Source organism: Bufo gargarizans, chromosome 4 (assembly GCF_014858855.1).
Source record: "Bufo gargarizans isolate SCDJY-AF-19 chromosome 4, ASM1485885v1, whole genome shotgun sequence".
Classification (NCBI taxonomy): Eukaryota; Metazoa; Chordata; class Amphibia; order Anura; family Bufonidae; genus Bufo; species Bufo gargarizans.
The window spans coordinates 8,809,584-8,828,426 of record NC_058083.1 but is presented as its reverse complement, the minus strand read 5'-3'; the positions used below and the strand labels follow the sequence as shown (position 1 = coordinate 8,828,426).

The following is an 18,843-nucleotide window of genomic DNA, read 5'->3' as shown; positions in this document are numbered from 1 at the left end:
GGGCGCTAACTGATCCCTAAACTACCTAACCAAGGGGCCTAAACTATACCTAAAACCTAACGGTCAATACCAGTGAAAAAAAAAAAGTGACAGTTTGCACTGATCACTTTTTTCCTTTTCACTAGTGATTGACAGGGGCAAGAAGGGGTGATCAAAGGGTTAATTGGGTGCTGGGAGGTGATCTGGGGGCTAAGTGTGGTGTTGGTGGGTACTCACAGTGATGTGTGCTCCTCTGCTGGAACCAACCGACCAAAAGAAGGAGCAGAGGAGCACAGCAGCCATATAACCCCATCATATTTACTAATATGATGGGTTATCTGGCTTCTGATTGTTTTTTTTTAAAATCAGCAACCTGCCAGCCACGATCATTGGCCGGCAGGTTGCTGACGAAATACTTGGCGACGAAATGCCGGCCCGCGATGCGCATGCGCGGGCCGGCTGTGACGAAATCTCGTGTCTCACGAGATGACGCGCCGATGCGTCCAGGAGGAGTAAATCAACCACCTCCCGGACGCATCGGCGCGTTAGGCGGTCGGGAGGTGGTTAAAGAAGGCTTGTCACCTCTCTTGACATATCTCCTGTTACCCCCCCCCCCCCCCCCCTTGCTCCCTAACTGGTAGCAACCATCTGGATCTTTATTTATAAATTCCTATCAGGAGTTATAGAGGGATGACGCACCATACAGTTACAGGTCACTGTAGCTTTTCTGCTTGTAGCACTATTCATCCAGTCAAATCTGATGCAGTTTTCGGCGGAGGCCTCTGGACAGTGGAGGACTGGCCACCGAACATATAGAGAAATGAACCGGTGGGCTGATACCCAGGGGGCCGCCTGAGCCCCCCTCACGCCCGCTAACCCCACATTGATTTTTTGTTCCCATTTTCCAATAACAGAGATGGTAAATTAAATGGTGCCCATAAAAATGAGTTATTCCGCAGAAAATTAAGCCCTCATGGCTATATGAATGGAAAACGAAAAAAATTTATGGCTATTGGAACACGGGGAGGAAACAACAAAAATGCAAAACCAAAAATACGCTCATTAAGGGGGGTTAATTAATGACAAAAGTATCCGGTATTTATGCATCTCGGCGCTCATAGGTGTCCTCCGGCATTCAACTCAGGATAGTGATACAGTTGAATACCGCAGAGGGGTAGCAGTATTTTGTGCTGCACACTGGTATTTGGTTCTGCTGGGGCGGGATTTTGTGCTGCACTAAGGTATTGTGGCCCCGCCTACTTATGTTGTCACTCCATCTGTCAGTTTGGAAACCCCTACAACATGGGGCCACTTTTAGATTGTTTTCCAGGGCCACTGTAAGGTCCCAGTCCGCCCCTGCCTCCAGGGATTATGTGAACAGAGCCTACACCATGCGGACAGACAGAACAATTCTTCACATTTCATACTGGAAATAATGTCAGTAATTATAAGGCTGCATTCCGGGACATCACCGCTCACATTCCTTGTGTCACATCTGGAAGCCTCTGTGATTGTAATATCCTGACTAATGGCATCGTACCTTCCTGTCCTGAGAACGACAAAGAACAGCTTATGTAATACTTACTGCAGTCGTCATGCTGGGGGTTGTAGTTACTGAACAGCTGGAGCGTCACAGATTGGAGAAGATGAGATTTCCTGTCCATGGATATCGCTGCATTATTAATCCTGGGGGCCTTATTAATACTGGGGGCAATAAATGGGGCATTATTAATACTGGGGGCCACTAATGGGACATTTAATACTAAGGGGCACAACGCGGGCATTCAACGGGGGCCTGTGTTAATCCCCTCCCCCACAGCTTAACTTGGCCGTTATTTTTCAGTTTTCAGGTTAAATTGCCGTGTTGGCAAATAAGTGTCTTTTGAGTTGTAGTTTGGGCATCCGGTCTTTAAAAGGTTTGCCATCACTGCCCTATATTATATGCTGTTTGTATAGGCAAACTAGTTTTTTCTGACTTCATAAATGGTAATGATAATTCTGGCAGCACACAGCCACCACTAGAGGGCACTATATGTGGAAAGAAATATGCAGCTAGTATTGAATCAATTGTTAAAATCTGCATGTAGTGAGCTCCCCCTAGTGGCAGATGCAGGAAGTCACTGCGATGTATCATGGCGAGCAGTTCGGTGCCAGGCACTTTTCTGACTATCATTCATTGTGGCTGTCATAAAAGGTGCTCATGAGACTCGACACCTGCTTAGAGGGTAAGGGCAGTGACCGTTGAGTGCTGTCATTTTACCTTCCACTTCACAAGTGTGTTACTGTAGCGAACTTCTAGGTCGTTCTTTAGTAACCATCCATAGTGTATTCTTGCAGGGTGTGCTGACCTCCAGACGTTGGACACCATGCACCCCATGGAGAGGAAAAGGCAAGGCTATATACACGAGCTGATCCAGACTGAGGAGAGGTACATGGACGATCTTCAGCTTGTGGTTGAGGTAGGTTACAAGACAAAGCCAGGTCTGTGCTTCATCCTGCTGAGCAGAAGACAACCGAGCTGGTGGGAATTTGCATTCTTCTAGGTTGGGGGATTGTAACAGGCAGCCCTAGCGTGGTAGTCCAGTAGTGGTTGGTTTCAGAGGTTTCTCGTATGCTGGTTGTTTCATGTAGGTTTTCCAGAAGCCAATGGCAGAATCCGGGGCCCTAACTGAGGCGGAAATGGCGATGATATTTGTCAACTGGAAGGAGCTCATTATGTCCAACACAAAGTTACTGAAGTGAGTATTGCACATCTTCAAGGTTTTGTAGAAAAGGACTCCGGAACCCTCTCTGGGTGTCATGCAGTTGCCTCCACAGCCATACCCCCAGGATGCACTAGTATACATGGACTTTAAGGGAACCTGTCATCAACTTTATGATGACTTAATTAAGGTCAGCCTAACGTAGTGAAAAGCATGCTGATCTGAGCCCTGTGTCAGTCATGGGCTAAAAGTAAGCAGTTGCCGAGAACCAGCATCATAATCATCGCAGTTCAATCCTGGAAAAGTCATGTCCACCTGAGAAGAGTCACGGTTTTTCATGGTCTCTTGCTCTCCCTGCCCACTTGCTGATGATTGTCAGTTCTTTCCAAGGGAGGACACTAAGAAGAAGACTCAATCATCAGCAGGTGGTCAGGAAAGAAGGAGGTCATGAACAGCCATGATTCTTATCGGGTAACTGTGACTCTTTTCTAGGCCTGGGCTGCAATGATTGAGGCTGATTCTTGGCAAAACCTTGCTTTAAACTCATGAATGACAAACTGCTAAAATTAGCTCATCTGTCACTACATTATGCTGCCCTTAATAAGGATAGCATAAAATTGATGACAGGTTCCCTTTAAGGACTGTTTCACACGAGTGAGTCCATTACGGGAATCGCGCTCCGTGTGTGAGCGTGGACACCGCTCGTCTTGCAGGAGCGCACAGCATTATACTGATTTATAAGGCTATGCGCCTCTGCATGACCTTACTGATACAGAATCATAGTGATGGCGTTATGTCACCATGATTCTGTAGAAGTAAGGTCATGCAGAGACGCACAGCATTATAAATCAGTATAATGCCAGCTCCTACAAGTCCAGAATGGAGGATCATGCTCACACACCGAGCGTGATTCCCGCAGTGGACTCGCTCATGTGAAACAGCCCTAAAAGTCTCACATCTTTGGTTGGAGAGACATCTGTTGGTTGGAGAGACATCTTCCCAACCTCAGGTCTATAAAGCAATAAATACCATCCAGGTTCATCACTGGTATCAAGCATGCAACAGATCTGCTACTGCATCGTGGCGTCCGTTACAGGCGACAAGCCATGATGCAGTTGGGAACAGAGCCTTCTTTGAAAGTTCTTCCTCTCCTTCTCGGGCTGAGATGGAGATGTGTGTGGCTAACTCTAAGATTTAAACATTCTGTGTCCATAGGACTGCTGGAAACCACTGACCATGAGAACTGGGGGCCAGTGTCTCCCCGTATGAATGGATTTGGTCGAGCATTGGCACTGTCGCACCATTCATTCTCTATGGGATTGCAATGAAGATCTCATAATGGAGATGCCTAACCACCACTCCATCCATTATGCAGAGTCAGGACCCTCGTTCTCATTATCGGTGGGGGTTCAAACCTCCAGTCGTTTAATACTTATTCCCTATCCTCTATATAGTCCTGAATGAGATTGCCTTCAGACAATTCAGTCAAAATGACCTTGCGTAGATAATGCAAGCAGAGCCCATTGAGTGCTCTTAGTCCACCACTGGTTTTCAGACTGAGAAGTCTCTGTAGAGATGACCAACCCCTCTGGCACTGCTCTCTGGTTTCTGGTACTGTAAATCTGACACCTCATAAACCTCATGAGAATATACTTCCAGCATCGATTCCTCATTGGATGTCAAGATCTCGGCTTGCTGTCCTTCTGATTTACTATGCTCCATACAAAAACTGTCCTGGCCATGTGATGGACACACTGGAGAACAGCTCGTTACAAGACGTCGCTGATAACGAGCCCTGCCGCTGTGTGTCCATCACATGACCGGGACAGAATTTTAGCATTACACATAGAACGCTACTTATTTGCTGAAACCAGAGAGTATCCCTTTAACCAGCTGCACCCCTTTTTGAGAGTCTGCACGTTTACACATGGTTGCAATTCTTGCAGGGCGCTACGAGTGCGCAAGAAGACGGGAGGGGAGAAGATGCCTGTGGAGATGATTGGAGACATTTTGGTCACCGAGCTGTCACATATGCAAGCTTACATCCGATTCTGCAGCTGCCAGCTCAATGGAGCTGCCCTGCTACAGTCCAGAACTGATGAAGTACAAGAATTTAAGGATTTCCTGAAGGTTGGTTTCTAACGATCCTCACACCTCGTCTCATTTGTAATAGACTTTGACCAGAATGGGACCCTAAATCCAAGAGCTGTTTACAGTGGAGTGGTGGTCGCCTGGGCACGGTAGGGTGTCCACTGCCATCACCCCCTGACGTCCTAGTATTAGGTGGAGTAGTCCCCTCAGGCCCTAACATACTGGTAGATCAGGGTACAAATACTGTGATTTTCTTGCAGTAACCCACAATGTCTTATCCTAATATACTTGTTTTCTTGCTCTGCAGAGACTAGCCACTGACCCGCGCTGCAAGGGAATGCCTCTGTCCAGCTTTCTGCTCAAACCTATGCAAAGGATAACACGGTATCCCCTCATCATAAAGAACGTGAGTGTCCGGCTGGGGTTGGAGGGATTTTTCTTTATTTTTTTTATTTTTTTTTTATTTATTTTTTTTATCTTAAAGGGGTATTCCCATCTCAGACATTGATGTCATAGTACTAACTCTGGGGCCTACCCTATCTCGGCATGCTCTCCATTCACCAGTATGGGGATTCTGAAAATAACCCTCTGTTATTTTCAAAACTCCTATAGGGGTGAATGGAGGGTGGCTGCACATGTGCAGTGTGCTTTCCTTGACTTTTCTGGGGAGGGGGGGGGGGGGGGTGCTCTGGAGATGGGAGCAGGTCCCACCACTTTTCTGAAATGCAGCAACATAAGACACATTTTTTTGCATGAGATGTGCTATTATTCTGTAAAAGTTGTAAAAAAAAGAATAATCTAACTATACATTCTTGGAATTGCCATCATCGTATTAACCCATAGAGTAAAGTAACATGCTAGTTATACCGCACGGTAAACATGGTAAATTTAAAGTGCAAAAACCCATGGCGGAATAGTTTTTTTTATGTTTATTTTTTTAGCCCCTCTAGGAGACATCAATTTATTAGGTTGTCTTTATAATGTATGATATATCTTGTAACAGTGGCAGGCCTGTGGCACAGCATAATAGGCATATAGTCATGTCTAGACTAGAGTTGAGTGAAGCAAGCTTTGGATGCTTCGTTCAAAACTTTGGAATAATACTGTACAGAGATTCGTACGTAGAATGTATGGGCTCTGATGAGCCGAAGTAAGTTATTCGCAAAGTTGTGCTTAACTTCGTTGAATAACTTCGGTAGTTGATTTTTAAAGTGGAAAACCACTTTAAAACTTGAAACCGAATTCTGCTTCGGTTCCAAGGTTTTCCACTTTAAAAATCAACTACTGAAGTTATTCAATTAAGTTACTCGTGACTTTGCGAATTTGATTAATCGCCCAGCGTATGTCCAGCCTTGTCTGTACGCAGGCAGGAGGCGCCATCCTCAGATCTAATCTTTATGGTTTCACCAGATCCTTGAGAACACACCGGAGACCCACCGTGACCACGGTCATCTGAGGGATGCTCTGGAGCGGTCAGAGGAGCTGTGCTCTCAGGTCAATGAAGGCGTTCGAGAAAAGGAGAACTCCGACAAGCTGGAATGGATGCAGGCACATGTTCAGTGTGATGGACTAACCGAGGTAAGGAGACCAGCGATGACATAGCGGCTGGGCCAGGCCTGTGATCCAGTGTCTGGGTGAGAATAGGATTTACTGCGTGTCTGTGAAGTGTATGCTCCGCTGTGGACAGGTGGGGAGTATAGTTTATAGATTTTTATATGGTGTAGTGGTATGTATTATATTAGAGTGTTATAATATGTACTATAGTGTTATATACTGTATTATAGCATAGTATAGTGTTTTATGCCGTACTATAGTTTCATATCGTTTTATACTGTATTATAGTGTTATATAGTGTACTAAAGTGTTATATAATGTAGTATAGTGTTAAATGGTGTATTATTGTGTTATATACTGTATTATAGTGTCATATAGCGTACTATAGTGTTTTATAGTGTACTACAGTGTTATATAGTGTACTATAGTGTTATGCAATGTAGTGTTCTGGTGTGTTATGTAGTGTAGTATAGCGTTATATAATGACCTATACTGTTATAGGCTGTACTGTTGTGTACTGTACTATAGTGTTAGATAATGTCGTGTACGGTTATATACTGTACTGTAGTGTAGTATGTTATAGTTTTGTTATAGTTTTATAGACTGTACTATAGTGTTATATAAAGTAGTGTGCTATTATAGACTGTACTGTAGTGTTATATAATGTAGTGTACTGTAGTGTGCTATTATAGACTGTACTGTAGTGTTATATAATGTAGTGTGCTATTATAGACTGTACTGTAGTGTTATATACTGTAGTGTGCTATTATAGACTGTACTGTAGTGTTATATAATGTAGTGTACTGTAGTGTGCTATTATAGACTGTACTGTAGTGTTATATAATGTAGTGTGCTATTATAGACTGTACTGTAGTGTTATATACTGTAGTGTGCTATTATAGACTGTACTGTAGTGTTATATAATGTAGTGTGCTATTATAGACTGTACTGTAGTGTTATATAATGTAGTGTACTGTAGTGTGCTATTATAGACTGTACTGTAGTGTTATATAATGTAGTGTGCTATTATAGACTGTACTGTAGTGTTATATACTGTAGTGTGCTATTATAGACTGTACTGTAGTGTTATATAATGTAGTGTACTGTAGTGTGCTATTATAGACTGTACTGTAGTGTTATATAATGTAGTGTGCTATTATAGACTGTACTGTAGTGTTATATACTGTAGTGTGCTATTATAGACTGTACTGTAGTGTTGTGTAGTATAGTGTTGTATAGTGTACTATGTTGTCCTGTGCCCTTTCATCCATCACCTACCGATGTGTTACTTTATCCCTCCCTCCTTGTTATAACCGTTTCCGCTCACCGTTTGCCTTTTGCCTTGTGTAGCAGATCACCTTTAACTCCCTGACGAACTGCCTGGGGCCCCGCAAGATCCTGCACAGCGGCAAACTGTACAAGACCAAGAGCAGCAAGGAGCTGTACGGGTTTCTCTTCAACGACTTCCTGCTCCTCACGTACATGGTGAAGCAGTTCGTCTCCTCGGCATCGGACAAGCTCTTCAGCCCCAAGTCCAATGCCCAGTACAAGATGTACAAAACAGTAAGTAAGGGGTTAAGGGCCCACCACGGAGAGGGCAATCTCATAGAGGTCTTCTCCTATTCAGCTGTTTTCAGTTGTGTCTCACCGCAGATAAACTGGATGACAATCATTATAACGGTGGGATTGTCACCCAGCTTTCCTGGAATGCACTGAAGTACTCTCTGTAATGGCAGCCATATTGATTGTCACCTAGCAGAAGAGTTAAGGGGTTGTACAGGATAAGAAACATGGCTGCGTTTTTTTTTTCCGCCAAAACAGCGCCACATCTGTGCCCTGGTTTTGTGAGGTATTTCAGCTTGAGAGAACATGCAGTGTCCGCAGGTTGTGGGTGATGCTGCGGTGATGCCTCTGCGTAGACGGTATACATTAAAGAGTGGGGCTTCCAATCTAGACTTTTCACTTGTAATATCAGGGTTGCGATACGATTCTAGGATTCATATGTTTTTTTTTTTTTCCTGCTTCTTAAAGCCCGTTTTTCTAAATGAAGTGCTGGTCAAGCTGCCGAGTGACCCCTCCAGCGATGAGCCTGTGTTCCACATCTCCCACATAGACCGGGTGTACACCCTGAGGACGGACAACATAAACGAAAGGTGGGCTCTAGTCATCGGTGGTTGAGGGAACCGGAAATGGCATGAAGGGTGCAGTGGTAACACCGCGTGTCAGCACACAGTGCGGGTTTATGTGCAGAAAATCCACATAAAGTTGACACCAAAAACCGCATATAAATCCGCACTATTTATGCTGTTTTTGATGCAGATTTTTACGTTTTATATTAACAACCCTACTGAAGTTTATGGGGAAAACCACTGTACAGAAGGTGCGGAATCACACAATCGACATACTGTAGATTTTAAAATCCGCACGGCAGGTCAATTTCCGCACACAAAGTGTACACGTATAGAAGATTTGGCAAACCTCATTCACTTGCTGCCTTTTTTTCCCCCACACGTAATCTGCAACGTGTGCAGTTACCCTAAATCTGGTCATACAGTTTAGAAAGCTGTTGGCTACGGCAATCCCTTCTGAGCCCCCTTGTACCTGCATGCTCAGCGGAGGGGGCGTTCCACTGACATCTGTCTAAGGTAAATGGGATGATGCAGACATTAAAAGGCATCTGTCAGCAGTTTTGTACCTATGACACTGGCTGACCTGTTACATGTGCACTTGGCAGCTGAAGGCATCTGTGTTGGTCCCATGTTCAGATGTGCCCGCATTGCTGAGAAAATTTATGTTTTAATATATGCAAATGAGCCTCTAGGAGCAACGGGGGCGTTGCCATTACACCAAGACTCTGTTGTCTCTGGAACTGCTGCTTTCTCTGGAATTTGATTGACAGGGACAAGTATGATTATTTTTTCATGCCTGGTCCTGTCAAAGTGCAGAGAGAGCAGAGCTTCTGGGTGTAACGGCAACGCCCCCGTTGCTCCCAGATCCTCATTTGCATATATTACAACATAATTTTTCTCAGCAATGCGGCCACATATGAACATGGGACCAACACAGATCCCTTCAGCTGCTTGTAACAGGTCAACCAGTGTCATAAGTACTAAACTGCTGACAGATGCCATTTAAGTTGCTGTCAGACTCCTCTGGAAGTGACATCTCAAAAAGATCAGGCGTGTTGAAAGCCAACATGCCCAATACGCCGCCGGATGAAATTTTTGAGGCCCCCATACAAACTAGATGTTTGGTCAGTCCCACCAAAATCTCCAGGTTCATCTGAGGTAATGTGAATAGGTGGGGCCAGCTTCAGTCCTCAGGCACAGGCCACCAGAAGAACCCTGTGTGTAGACGGATGGAGGACGGGCTGATGGTAGCATCTTCTAGAAGCCAGCATGGCCTCACGGCAGGAGTTTAAAGCCATGACTCAGATGGCAGGTAACCAGATGCGCTCCCCTGTGGACAGATCTGCACTGCGCAGGATCCGTGGTCAGCAATGGGCGTTACCTCTAAAATACCTCATTAGGAATATTTTTCTTCTTGAGGCTCTACATGAGTATACGTCAGGATGTCGGCTGTATATTACAGCCTGCACCCGCTCCTGTGCCCACGCCATCCACTGCTCGTTCTATTGCAGTTAGAACATGGCAATTAGGACATCATTGGGATTTCCTCTTAGGAGGAAGAGTGAACTTCATTTATCAGCACTGTGTAATGCAAAATCATTACAACCAATTAGGGCCCAGCTTACATTTTTTCAGGGCAGGGTAAGAAATGTAAAGTGAGCTCTGTTTGGATGCTGTAAGCAAAAAAATAAGAGGCCCACAGTATTCCTGATGTGATACCAGATCTGGACGGTGGTCTGGTTCATAGCATCTGTGTATGAAGGATCTCATTGGCTATTCTTCTCTTTCTCAGAACCGCCTGGGTCCAAAAAATCAAATCTGCCTCTGAGAACTACATTGATACCGAGAAGAAGAAGCGGGAAAGGGCGTATCAAGGTATTAGGAATATTCATGGAAATTCCCTTTTAACCTGACAACTCATAATCCAGAAAGTCTAATAATCCGGCACTTGTTACCGCATGAAACCTGACTTGAAGGGGTTATCCCATGATTAATGTAAAAAATGAAAATCGGACATCATATAGTACAGGGATGGCCAACCTGCGGCTCTCCAGCTGTTTTAAAACTACACTTCCCACCAGGCCCTGCTGTAGGTTGATACCTGTAAGTAGTCTGGGCATGCTGGGAGTTGTAGTTTTGCAACAGCTGGAGAGCCGCAGGTTGGCCATCCCTGATATAGTACATGACAATCTCTTTCTAACAAAGCTAGATGGCTTCAGAGATCTCCCCATTCATTGCTCCAGTTGCTGCACTAGATTTATTTCAAGCTAGCAGCTCAGGGGGCGTGTCCTGTCTGCTGCAGCTATCTCCTAATTACAGCTCAGAAGGCGTGCCCTGTCTGCTGCAGCTCTCCTAATCACAGCTCAGAGGGCGTGCCCTGTCTGCTGCAGCTAGTGACAGTTGGAGGATGTAACTGAGCATGTGCAGCCACCTTAGTGAGGGGGACAGAGAAATTGGCAAAAAAGAGCAAACAGCAGGTGGCGCTATACGGATACTCAGTGGCTATAATACATTTTTTATTACATGCAATTACAATATGATTCAGATCCAGGTGCTGGGTTGAAAAGTAGCATCATTTTCATGAGACAACCCCTTTAAGGCTTGTGATTTCTGTCTGCATTGTCACCGTCGTCTTCATATTCATTTTATATGTGTTTATTGTTACAAGTCAGTTTCTTGTGTTTTATGTCCTTGTTGTGTTGAATGGAAGCCGTATTCTTTACTGTGTGCACCTCCCATAGATTATATAATAAGATTATTACGCTACAGCAGGATTAATGGAGGCTGTCATTGCTTTCCCGTCTGCAGCGAGGTCTCACAAGTCTTCCGGAATTGGGCGTCTCATGGTGCAAGTCAATGAAGCAGCAGAGCTAAAAGCCTGTAAACCCAATGGTAAGGGCCCTCTGGTGTACATGGAGAGGTGGGGTCGTTATGACAGTCCTCCTAAAATCGGAGATCAGTGTGATATTCTAATCTGCGTGATAGGGACTTATAGGCCATACATGCACCTCTGTATATGGCCTAAGTCTCCTCATGCCAATGAAGGCGCTTTCTCCCCAAGAAGTGATGGTGCCCCCAAATCCTGACTTAGGCCTCTCAACCAGTTAAGCCAGTTCTCTCTGCTCTGCACTGGTGAGGGGCAATCACACTGAAACAGCTGTCTGCAGAAGAGATGCTGGCTTATTTAATATCAAAATCATGTCTCAAGGCCTGTTTAAAGGGTTGAACCAGTGGCGTAGCTACTAGGGAAGCAGGGGAAGCCGCTGTTTCGGGGCCCCAGCTCAGAAGGGGCCCGGGAGCACAGGGCTGGGGACAAACAGTAGGCAAATGACAGCAGCACTATTAAGTTTATTTTGCCTGGTCCGTGTGGCGATCTCGTCCCCAGCTGTGCCCCTAGCAGATCTATTCCCCATTGCTGAGAGGATCAAGGGCGCTGCACATGGAATCAGCCAGAAGCAGTGCTGGAGATGGCAGCGCCAGGAACATCTCAGCAATGTCAGGGACCGCCCCCATAGCAAGGAGCAGGCTAACCAATGAGCATCAGGATAAAAAGGGGTGCGCTGATTGGCTGATGGGATCCAAGGGGAGGAGACCTGTGCACTCCTAAACAGATTCTTGCAGGAGTCCTCCCTCCTCAGGTTAGTGGATCGTCCTTCCTCTCCCTGCACTAGTTGTTTCCTCATGCCCCTTATACTACTCTCTGCTCCCCGGTGCCTCACTGCTCCCCTCTGCTCCCAGGTGCCTCACTGCTCCCCTCTGCTCCCAGGTGCCTCACTGCTCCCCTCTGCTCCCAGGTGCCTCACTGCTCCCCTCTGCTCCCAGGTGCCTCACTGCTCCCCTCTGCTCCCAGGTGCCTCACTGCTCCCCTCTGCTCCCAGGTGCCTCACTGCTCCCCTCTGCTCCCAGGTGCCTCACTGCTCCCCTCTGCTCCCAGGTGCCTCACTGCTCCCCTCTGCTCCCAGGTGCCTCACTGCTCCCCTCTGCTCCCAGGTGCCTCACTGCTCCCCTCTGCTCCCAGGTGCCTCACTGCTCCCCTCTGCTCCCAGGTGCCTCACTGCTCCCCTCTGCTCCCAGGTGCCTCACTGCTCCCCTCTGCTCCCAGGTGCCTCACTGCTCCCCTCTGCTCCCAGGTGCCTCACTGCTCCCCTCTGCTCCCAGGTGCCTCACTGCTCCCCTCTGCTCCCAGGTGCCTCACTGCTCCCCTCTGCTCCCAGGTGCCTCACTGCTCCCCTCTGCTCCCAGGTGCCTCACTGCTCCCCTCTGCTCCCAGGTGCCTCACTGCTCCCCTCTGCTCCCAGGTGCCTCACTGCTCCCCTCTGCTCCCAGGTGCCTCACTGCTCCCCTCTGCTCCCAGGTGCCTCACTGCTCCCCTCTGCTCCCCTCTGCTCCCAGGTGCCTCACTGCTCCCCTCTGCTCCCTCCTGCCCCCAGGTGCCTCACTGCTCCCCTCTGCTCCCTCCTGCCCCCAGGTGCCTCACTGCTCCCCTCTGCTTGCCTCACTGCTCCCAGGTGCCTCACTGTACATACTTTTAAATTTTCACATGGGGCCGGCTCACCATGCCCAGCCACTCTGCATTACACTCATTAAAAGGGTGCCCGCACCGCCCAGCATCTGCCCGCCCCCATACATGATGAGGAGTTGAGCTGCCTCTTCTGCCTGCCTGCATAGCGCACTGCCAGCCAGAGAACAAGCTGGCAACACGCTATGTAAATGAATCTCATCAGGTAGTGCAGTTGCATCCCGCCCACTAAGTGAAGTCCTCCTCAAGGGGTGCAGCGAGCAGGAGAAGCAGCAGGTAGGCACAGCACTTGTTTTTCAGGTATGTGTCTGGGACCCCCTGGCCCCCCTTTGCCTTGCCTACTGCTGCACTAGTGCATAGTTCTGGGCATGAAGAAGGACGAGGGCAGAGTCCAAGTGGTTCACCCTTTCCTCCTGAACTTCACAGACTGGGAGTGGAGAGGAGGAAAGGCCAGGTACAGCAGCAGGCAGAGTCCCACCAGCCTCCTATATAATAAAAGGCATGCATCTGTTATAGCATAGGAGGCTGCCAGATCACAACCTCTGCCCAATCCTTTCTCTGCCAGCCTCCTGTACTATAGCATGCGGTACATGGCAGCCTCCCCTCTCTGCTCACTGTTCCGCCATCTACTAGTGCTTAGTATGGCACTCTTAAGTTACATATACATACGTGTGATGCCAGGATGGTTCTGGGCTGGCATTGGGTGCATGCGTATGTGTGCCATAATAAGCACTAGTACATGGCAGAGCAGAGAGGGGAGGCTGCCATGTACTGCATGCTATAGTACTGGAGGCTGGCAGAGGACAGAGTGGGTAGAGGTTGGGATGAAAATTCCAAACACCCCACTTTCCCAATGTTTTAAATAAACATTTAAAAAAAAAATCATTGCTATGTCCAAAAGTGTCTTCACTATTAAAAAATAAAAATAATTTTCATGCCCGGTGTACGCCGTGACTGAAAACAATCAAAACACGATTCATCATTTATTTGGTTACCACCCCCCCAAAAATTTGAATATTAGTGATCAAAAATTGGTCCAATAAAAACTACAGTTCATCGACCAGAAAAAAAAGCTTCAGCTCTTTAGGCAGAAATATTTAAAAAAAAACAAAAACCTTTTAGCTGTCAGAAAATGGCGATACAAAGACAAATAGTTTTTTTCAAAGGTTTTATTTTAAGTAAGTGAGGGGGGGGCCCTGTAAAAATTTTTGCTGTGGGGCCCAGTCAGTTCTAGCTCCGCCCCTGAGTTGAACATTGACATATAAGATAGCTGCCTTACCTCTGGTGGCGTCAGAGGCCGAGCTAATTTGTTTCCCTTTCTTCCCAAATAAGTTCCATGTAATGTAGTAGGGATCAGTAATCTGGGTCAATTCTTGAGATATTTCAATATCTTGGATTTTGTTGCACAGGGAAGAGTAACCCGTACTGTGAGGTCACCCTGGGCTCCCAGTGCTACACGAGCCGCGCCGTGTCCGATACTCTCAACCCAAAGTGGAATTTCAACTGCCAGTTCTTCTTGAAGGACCTGTACCAGGACGTGCTGTGCATCACCGTGTTTGACCGAGACCAGTTCTCCCCTGATGGTGAGTGTCCATGGCCTGGATTCACTCCTCACTGCTTTGTGTTGAGGTGGAGATTTATCAAACTTTGAAATATCCTGCGCTGCCGGACAGTGCACCTAATTTATTTATGACGAGGAGCAGGCCTCATATATTAGGTGCATCGTCTGCCAGGGCGTGCACCAGAATGAAATCTGCATTTTATGTGCCAAAAATGGTACAGGGAGATGATAAATCTGTGCATCTGTTCAGTTTAATCCTGTCCTTTTGGAGATCACAAAGCCCCCCCCCCTCTTCCCTTTCCCCTATGCACATCCCTCTAGGAGACCCACCGATCAGCTGCGATCTGATTGGGGAAACCTGGCAGTAAGTGTTCCATTTCCCTGCAGCGCCACCACAGGAGAAACTGAGCATTACACAATGCTATGCAAATTAACGGGTTGTCTGAGTAATGTAGGAGAAGACGGGTCCTTCAGAGCAAGAGAGACACTCATTATAGCCGTATTCTACTCTGGCCAAGACTTGAGGATCCTGAACAGAGGATCCCCCTGTATTGATTCACAATTTGCCTAAAGGGGTTTTCCCATCATAGACAATGGGGGCGTATCGCTAGGATATGCCCCCATTGTCTTAGAGGTGCGGGTCCCACCTCTGAGACCCGCACCTACGCCGAAAACAGAGCCGGGAAAGGTGGTGGAGGGCACACTGCGCATGCGCAGCCGCCCTCCATTCATTTCTATGGGGCCGCCAAAAATAGCTGAGCGCTTGCCACATAGAAATAAATGGAATCGGTGGCCGCGCAAGCGCAGTGCGCTCCCATTCACTGGTATGGCAAGAGCCACCACTCTCCCCACTCCGTTCTCGGCGTAGGTGCGGGACCTACCTCCTAGCAATATGCCCCCATTGCCTGTGGTGGGAATACCCCTTTAATGCAGTGGATTGTGCCATCAAAATCCACTGTTGGTGATTTGTGTTCTTGCACCCTACAAATTAAAAGAAGCCGTATTGGATCGACTGCAAAAATGACCAAACTATAGCACATGACAATTTTTAAGCAACTGGGATCTACTACGCATCTGAGTTACCTAAAGGGGTTGTCTCACAATGCAAATGGCATTTATCATGTAGAGAAAGTTAATACATGGCACTTACTAATGTATTGTGATTGTCCATATTGCCTCCTTTGCTGGTTGGATTCATTTTCCCATCACATTATACATTACTCATTTCCACGGTTATGACCATCCTGCAATCCATCAGCGGTGGTCGTGCTTGCACACTATAGGAATAAGCGCCAGCCTATGTGCGCTCCCACGGCCCCGGACACCAGAGGCTGGCTCTTTTTCCTATAGTATGCAAGCACGACCACCGCTGCTGGATTGCAGGGTGGTCCTAACCGTGGAAATGAGCCGTGTATAATGTGATGGAAAAAAGAATCTAGGCAGCAAAGTAATTAGTAAGCTCCTTGTATGAATTATGTCTTCATGATAAATGCTATTTGCTGAAGTGGGACAAGCCATTTAAAGGAACACTACAGGCAAATCATGATACATTGGCCCAGATTTACTAAGGTTAGACTGGCGGTCTTGACCTGCACCAGATTGATCACAGGGGCTCAGGCTGGAGGATAAATGTGGTGCAGGGACAGGCACTTTTTTCTGACTCTGTACCAACTATTGGTTAGCTTAATTTGGGACAGATTTTTATGCCAGAATTTATTTTTATTTTACAACCCATTGATTTTAATGGGCAGAGTGTAATGCTTCCTTTCTCCTGTGGTGGCACTGCAGAGAAACCGAACACTTACTGACAAGTTCCCCCGGAGATTTCAGCTGCTCACTGGTAGTCACAACAGCATAATCCCCCCTAGAATTCCCTTAAACCCTCTCTACATGAGCGCTCAGAACCTCATTTACCGCCTGTAACTATATCGACCTGCATAAACGTAATCCTTTCTCTTTCAGATTTTCTGGGCCGCACTGAAATCCCAGTAGCGAAGATCAGGTCTGAGCAAGAAAGCAAAGGCCCGACCACCAAACGTTTACTCTTACACGAGGTGCCAACGGGGGAGGTGTTTGTGCGGTTTGATCTGCAGCTGTTCTAGATCTCAAACAGCGCCCCCTGCAGTCAGTTCTATGGTTGTGCACTAGAACCATTCACGCCAGACGTCACAATCCTCTGCTACTGACCTATGCAAACGCGAGTTACACAATCACAGTGCCTTGCACCAAGCAGAACGCCACGCTTTTTGTTTTGCAACCTTTTTTAAGGGTCTGTTTTAAACGAGGGAAACGAACCGATCTTCTGTGAGAGTGCACGTGGCATCTGACTGGTGCCATGATCGTGAAGGTCCTCATCATTATTATTACACGCCAGGCTTCCCTATGGGAACAGGATAATTTATGATCTCAATTCTTTTTTTTCTTTTTCTTTTTTTTTTTTTTTGTATTAAAGTTATAAAACTATCAAAAATTATTTGTATTCTGGATGCTCGTTTCAGAGACGCTAAAAACGAGGTGGAAATTTAGATTTAAGAAGAAAAATGTATCTTAATTTTGCAAGAATCTGAGCGGGAAAAGAATGAAGACAATAAGCAGATAGAAGTCTATATTTATAGCTGTGTATATATTTCTATATGATACACTGGGAAAGTTTTTCTTTTTTTATATATATATATATTTATGATGTGACAGTTGTCCACATTGACTCTCTTAAAGGGACAGGTTTATTTTATATTATTTTTATGATGGTTCGGACAGGCCTTACAACGTCAGACTCTAGAAACGTTAAGAATCGCGGAGAAGATTCCTTATACAGGGAGGAGACCTGGAACTCTACTGCTGCAAGGACTATAGGAAGGGGGTTGTTATTACGATGCATAAGACTGTCGGTAACTGCTATTATTGGACCATTTTACAGTTTAAATCAATGTATAACGTTCCGAAACCATTACATCATCATACTCCATTCACATGCAGAGCTGCTGCTACAGTATGCAAATTGTTGATTAAAGGGATTGATTAAAGGCATCTTGATAAATTAATATAAGAATACATTCTTACGCATTTCATTCCCCACAGCTTTCAGCACTACTGCTCCAATTCTCCCCGCCGATGCAGCCTTAATGTCGTCTTCTTGTCGTCATATATGCCATGTGACCACTGCAACCAATCACTGGCCTCAGTTGTCACGTAGTGGGGAGGACTGGATCAACTGCGCTGGAAGTGGCGGGATTGTCCGCTTTTTTTACTATTGATGACCTATCCTCAGAGTGGACCCCAGGTCTATCTGATATTGATGACCTATCCTGAGGATAGGTCATCAGTAGTAAAAAGTGGACAAAGCCATTAAGCTTGTGAATATTTTGCTTTTCCTAGCTTGCACTGTTCCCGAGTTGCACTGCTTTTTCTTTCCTGTCACGTCCAAAGCTTCTTTCAGAATCTAATGGTTGTATGTGTAATGTTGATTACTTTGTAATTTGCTTTGCTTATCTTACATTGTTCCTGAGTTACATTATACTCCATTCACATCCAGAGCTGCATTCAGAATTGGGCCTCATGCTCACGACTGGATCTGTTTTGCTGTCTGCAAATCACAGGATCCGCAAAATATGGATGAGGTCCATGTTGCATCTGCATTTTTTGCAGACCCATTGACTTTAGGGGGTCTGTGGTCTGCATTTTGCTGCCAAATAGGATGTTCTATATTTTTTTGCATAATGGAAATACGGATGCGTAAAGCGCATAAAATCCTCTGTGTGCTTTGTGCAGCCATGTCCATTCCGCAAAATACGGGCCGATTGAGGTCAATGGATCCGCCAAAAAATATGCAGATAGCACATGGACCATATCAGTATTTACAGATCCGAAATTTGCTGACCGCAAAGCAGATACAGTTGCGTGCATGAGGCCTTATGTTGGTTAGGCTACTTTCACACTCGCGTTTGGTGCGGATCTGTTCAGATAATACAACCGTCTGCATCCGTTCAGAACGGATCCGTTTGTATTACCTTTAACATAGCCAAGACGGATCCGTCCTGAACACCATTGAAAGTCAATGGAGGACGGATCCGTTTTCTATTGTGTCAACGTTTGGATCGGTTTCATCAGACGGACACTGCAAGCAGCGTTTTGGTGTCGGCCTCCAAAGCGGAATGGAGACGGAACGGAGGCGAACTGATGCATTCTGAACGGATCCTTTTCCATTCAGAATGCATTAGGGCAAAACTGATCAGTTTTGGACCGCTTGTGAGAGTCCGTGACGGATCTCACAAACGGAAACCAAAACACCAATGTGAAAGTAGCCTTAGA

The 18,843-nt window shown here is 46.2% G+C and overlaps 1 protein-coding gene across 3 annotated transcripts in view; it reads left to right on the top strand.

The window, feature by feature from the left end:
- The window catches only part of ITSN2 (intersectin 2), a 148,248-nt gene extending 129,705 nt beyond the window's left edge, over window positions 1-18,543 (top strand). For 2 of the 3 annotated variants that reach the window (XM_044292007.1, XM_044292009.1), the window contains 11 exons: window positions 2,317-2,438; window positions 2,611-2,717; window positions 4,628-4,811; window positions 5,080-5,178; window positions 6,183-6,350; window positions 7,677-7,889; window positions 8,358-8,479; window positions 10,248-10,330; window positions 11,225-11,347; window positions 14,384-14,557; window positions 16,498-18,543. In XM_044292007.1, coding sequence (XP_044147942.1) covers window positions 2,317-2,438; window positions 2,611-2,717; window positions 4,628-4,811; window positions 5,080-5,178; window positions 6,183-6,350; window positions 7,677-7,889; window positions 8,358-8,479; window positions 10,248-10,330; window positions 11,225-11,347; window positions 14,384-14,557; window positions 16,498-16,637 — 1,535 coding nt within the window. In that variant the 3' untranslated portion in view covers window positions 16,638-18,543. The remainder of the gene's footprint in view (window positions 1-2,316; window positions 2,439-2,610; window positions 2,718-4,627; window positions 4,812-5,079; window positions 5,179-6,182; window positions 6,351-7,676; window positions 7,890-8,357; window positions 8,480-10,247; window positions 10,331-11,224; window positions 11,348-14,383; window positions 14,558-16,497) is intronic. The other variant, XM_044292008.1, reaches the window with a different exon arrangement.
- Window positions 18,544-18,843: the final 300 nt, after the last annotated feature.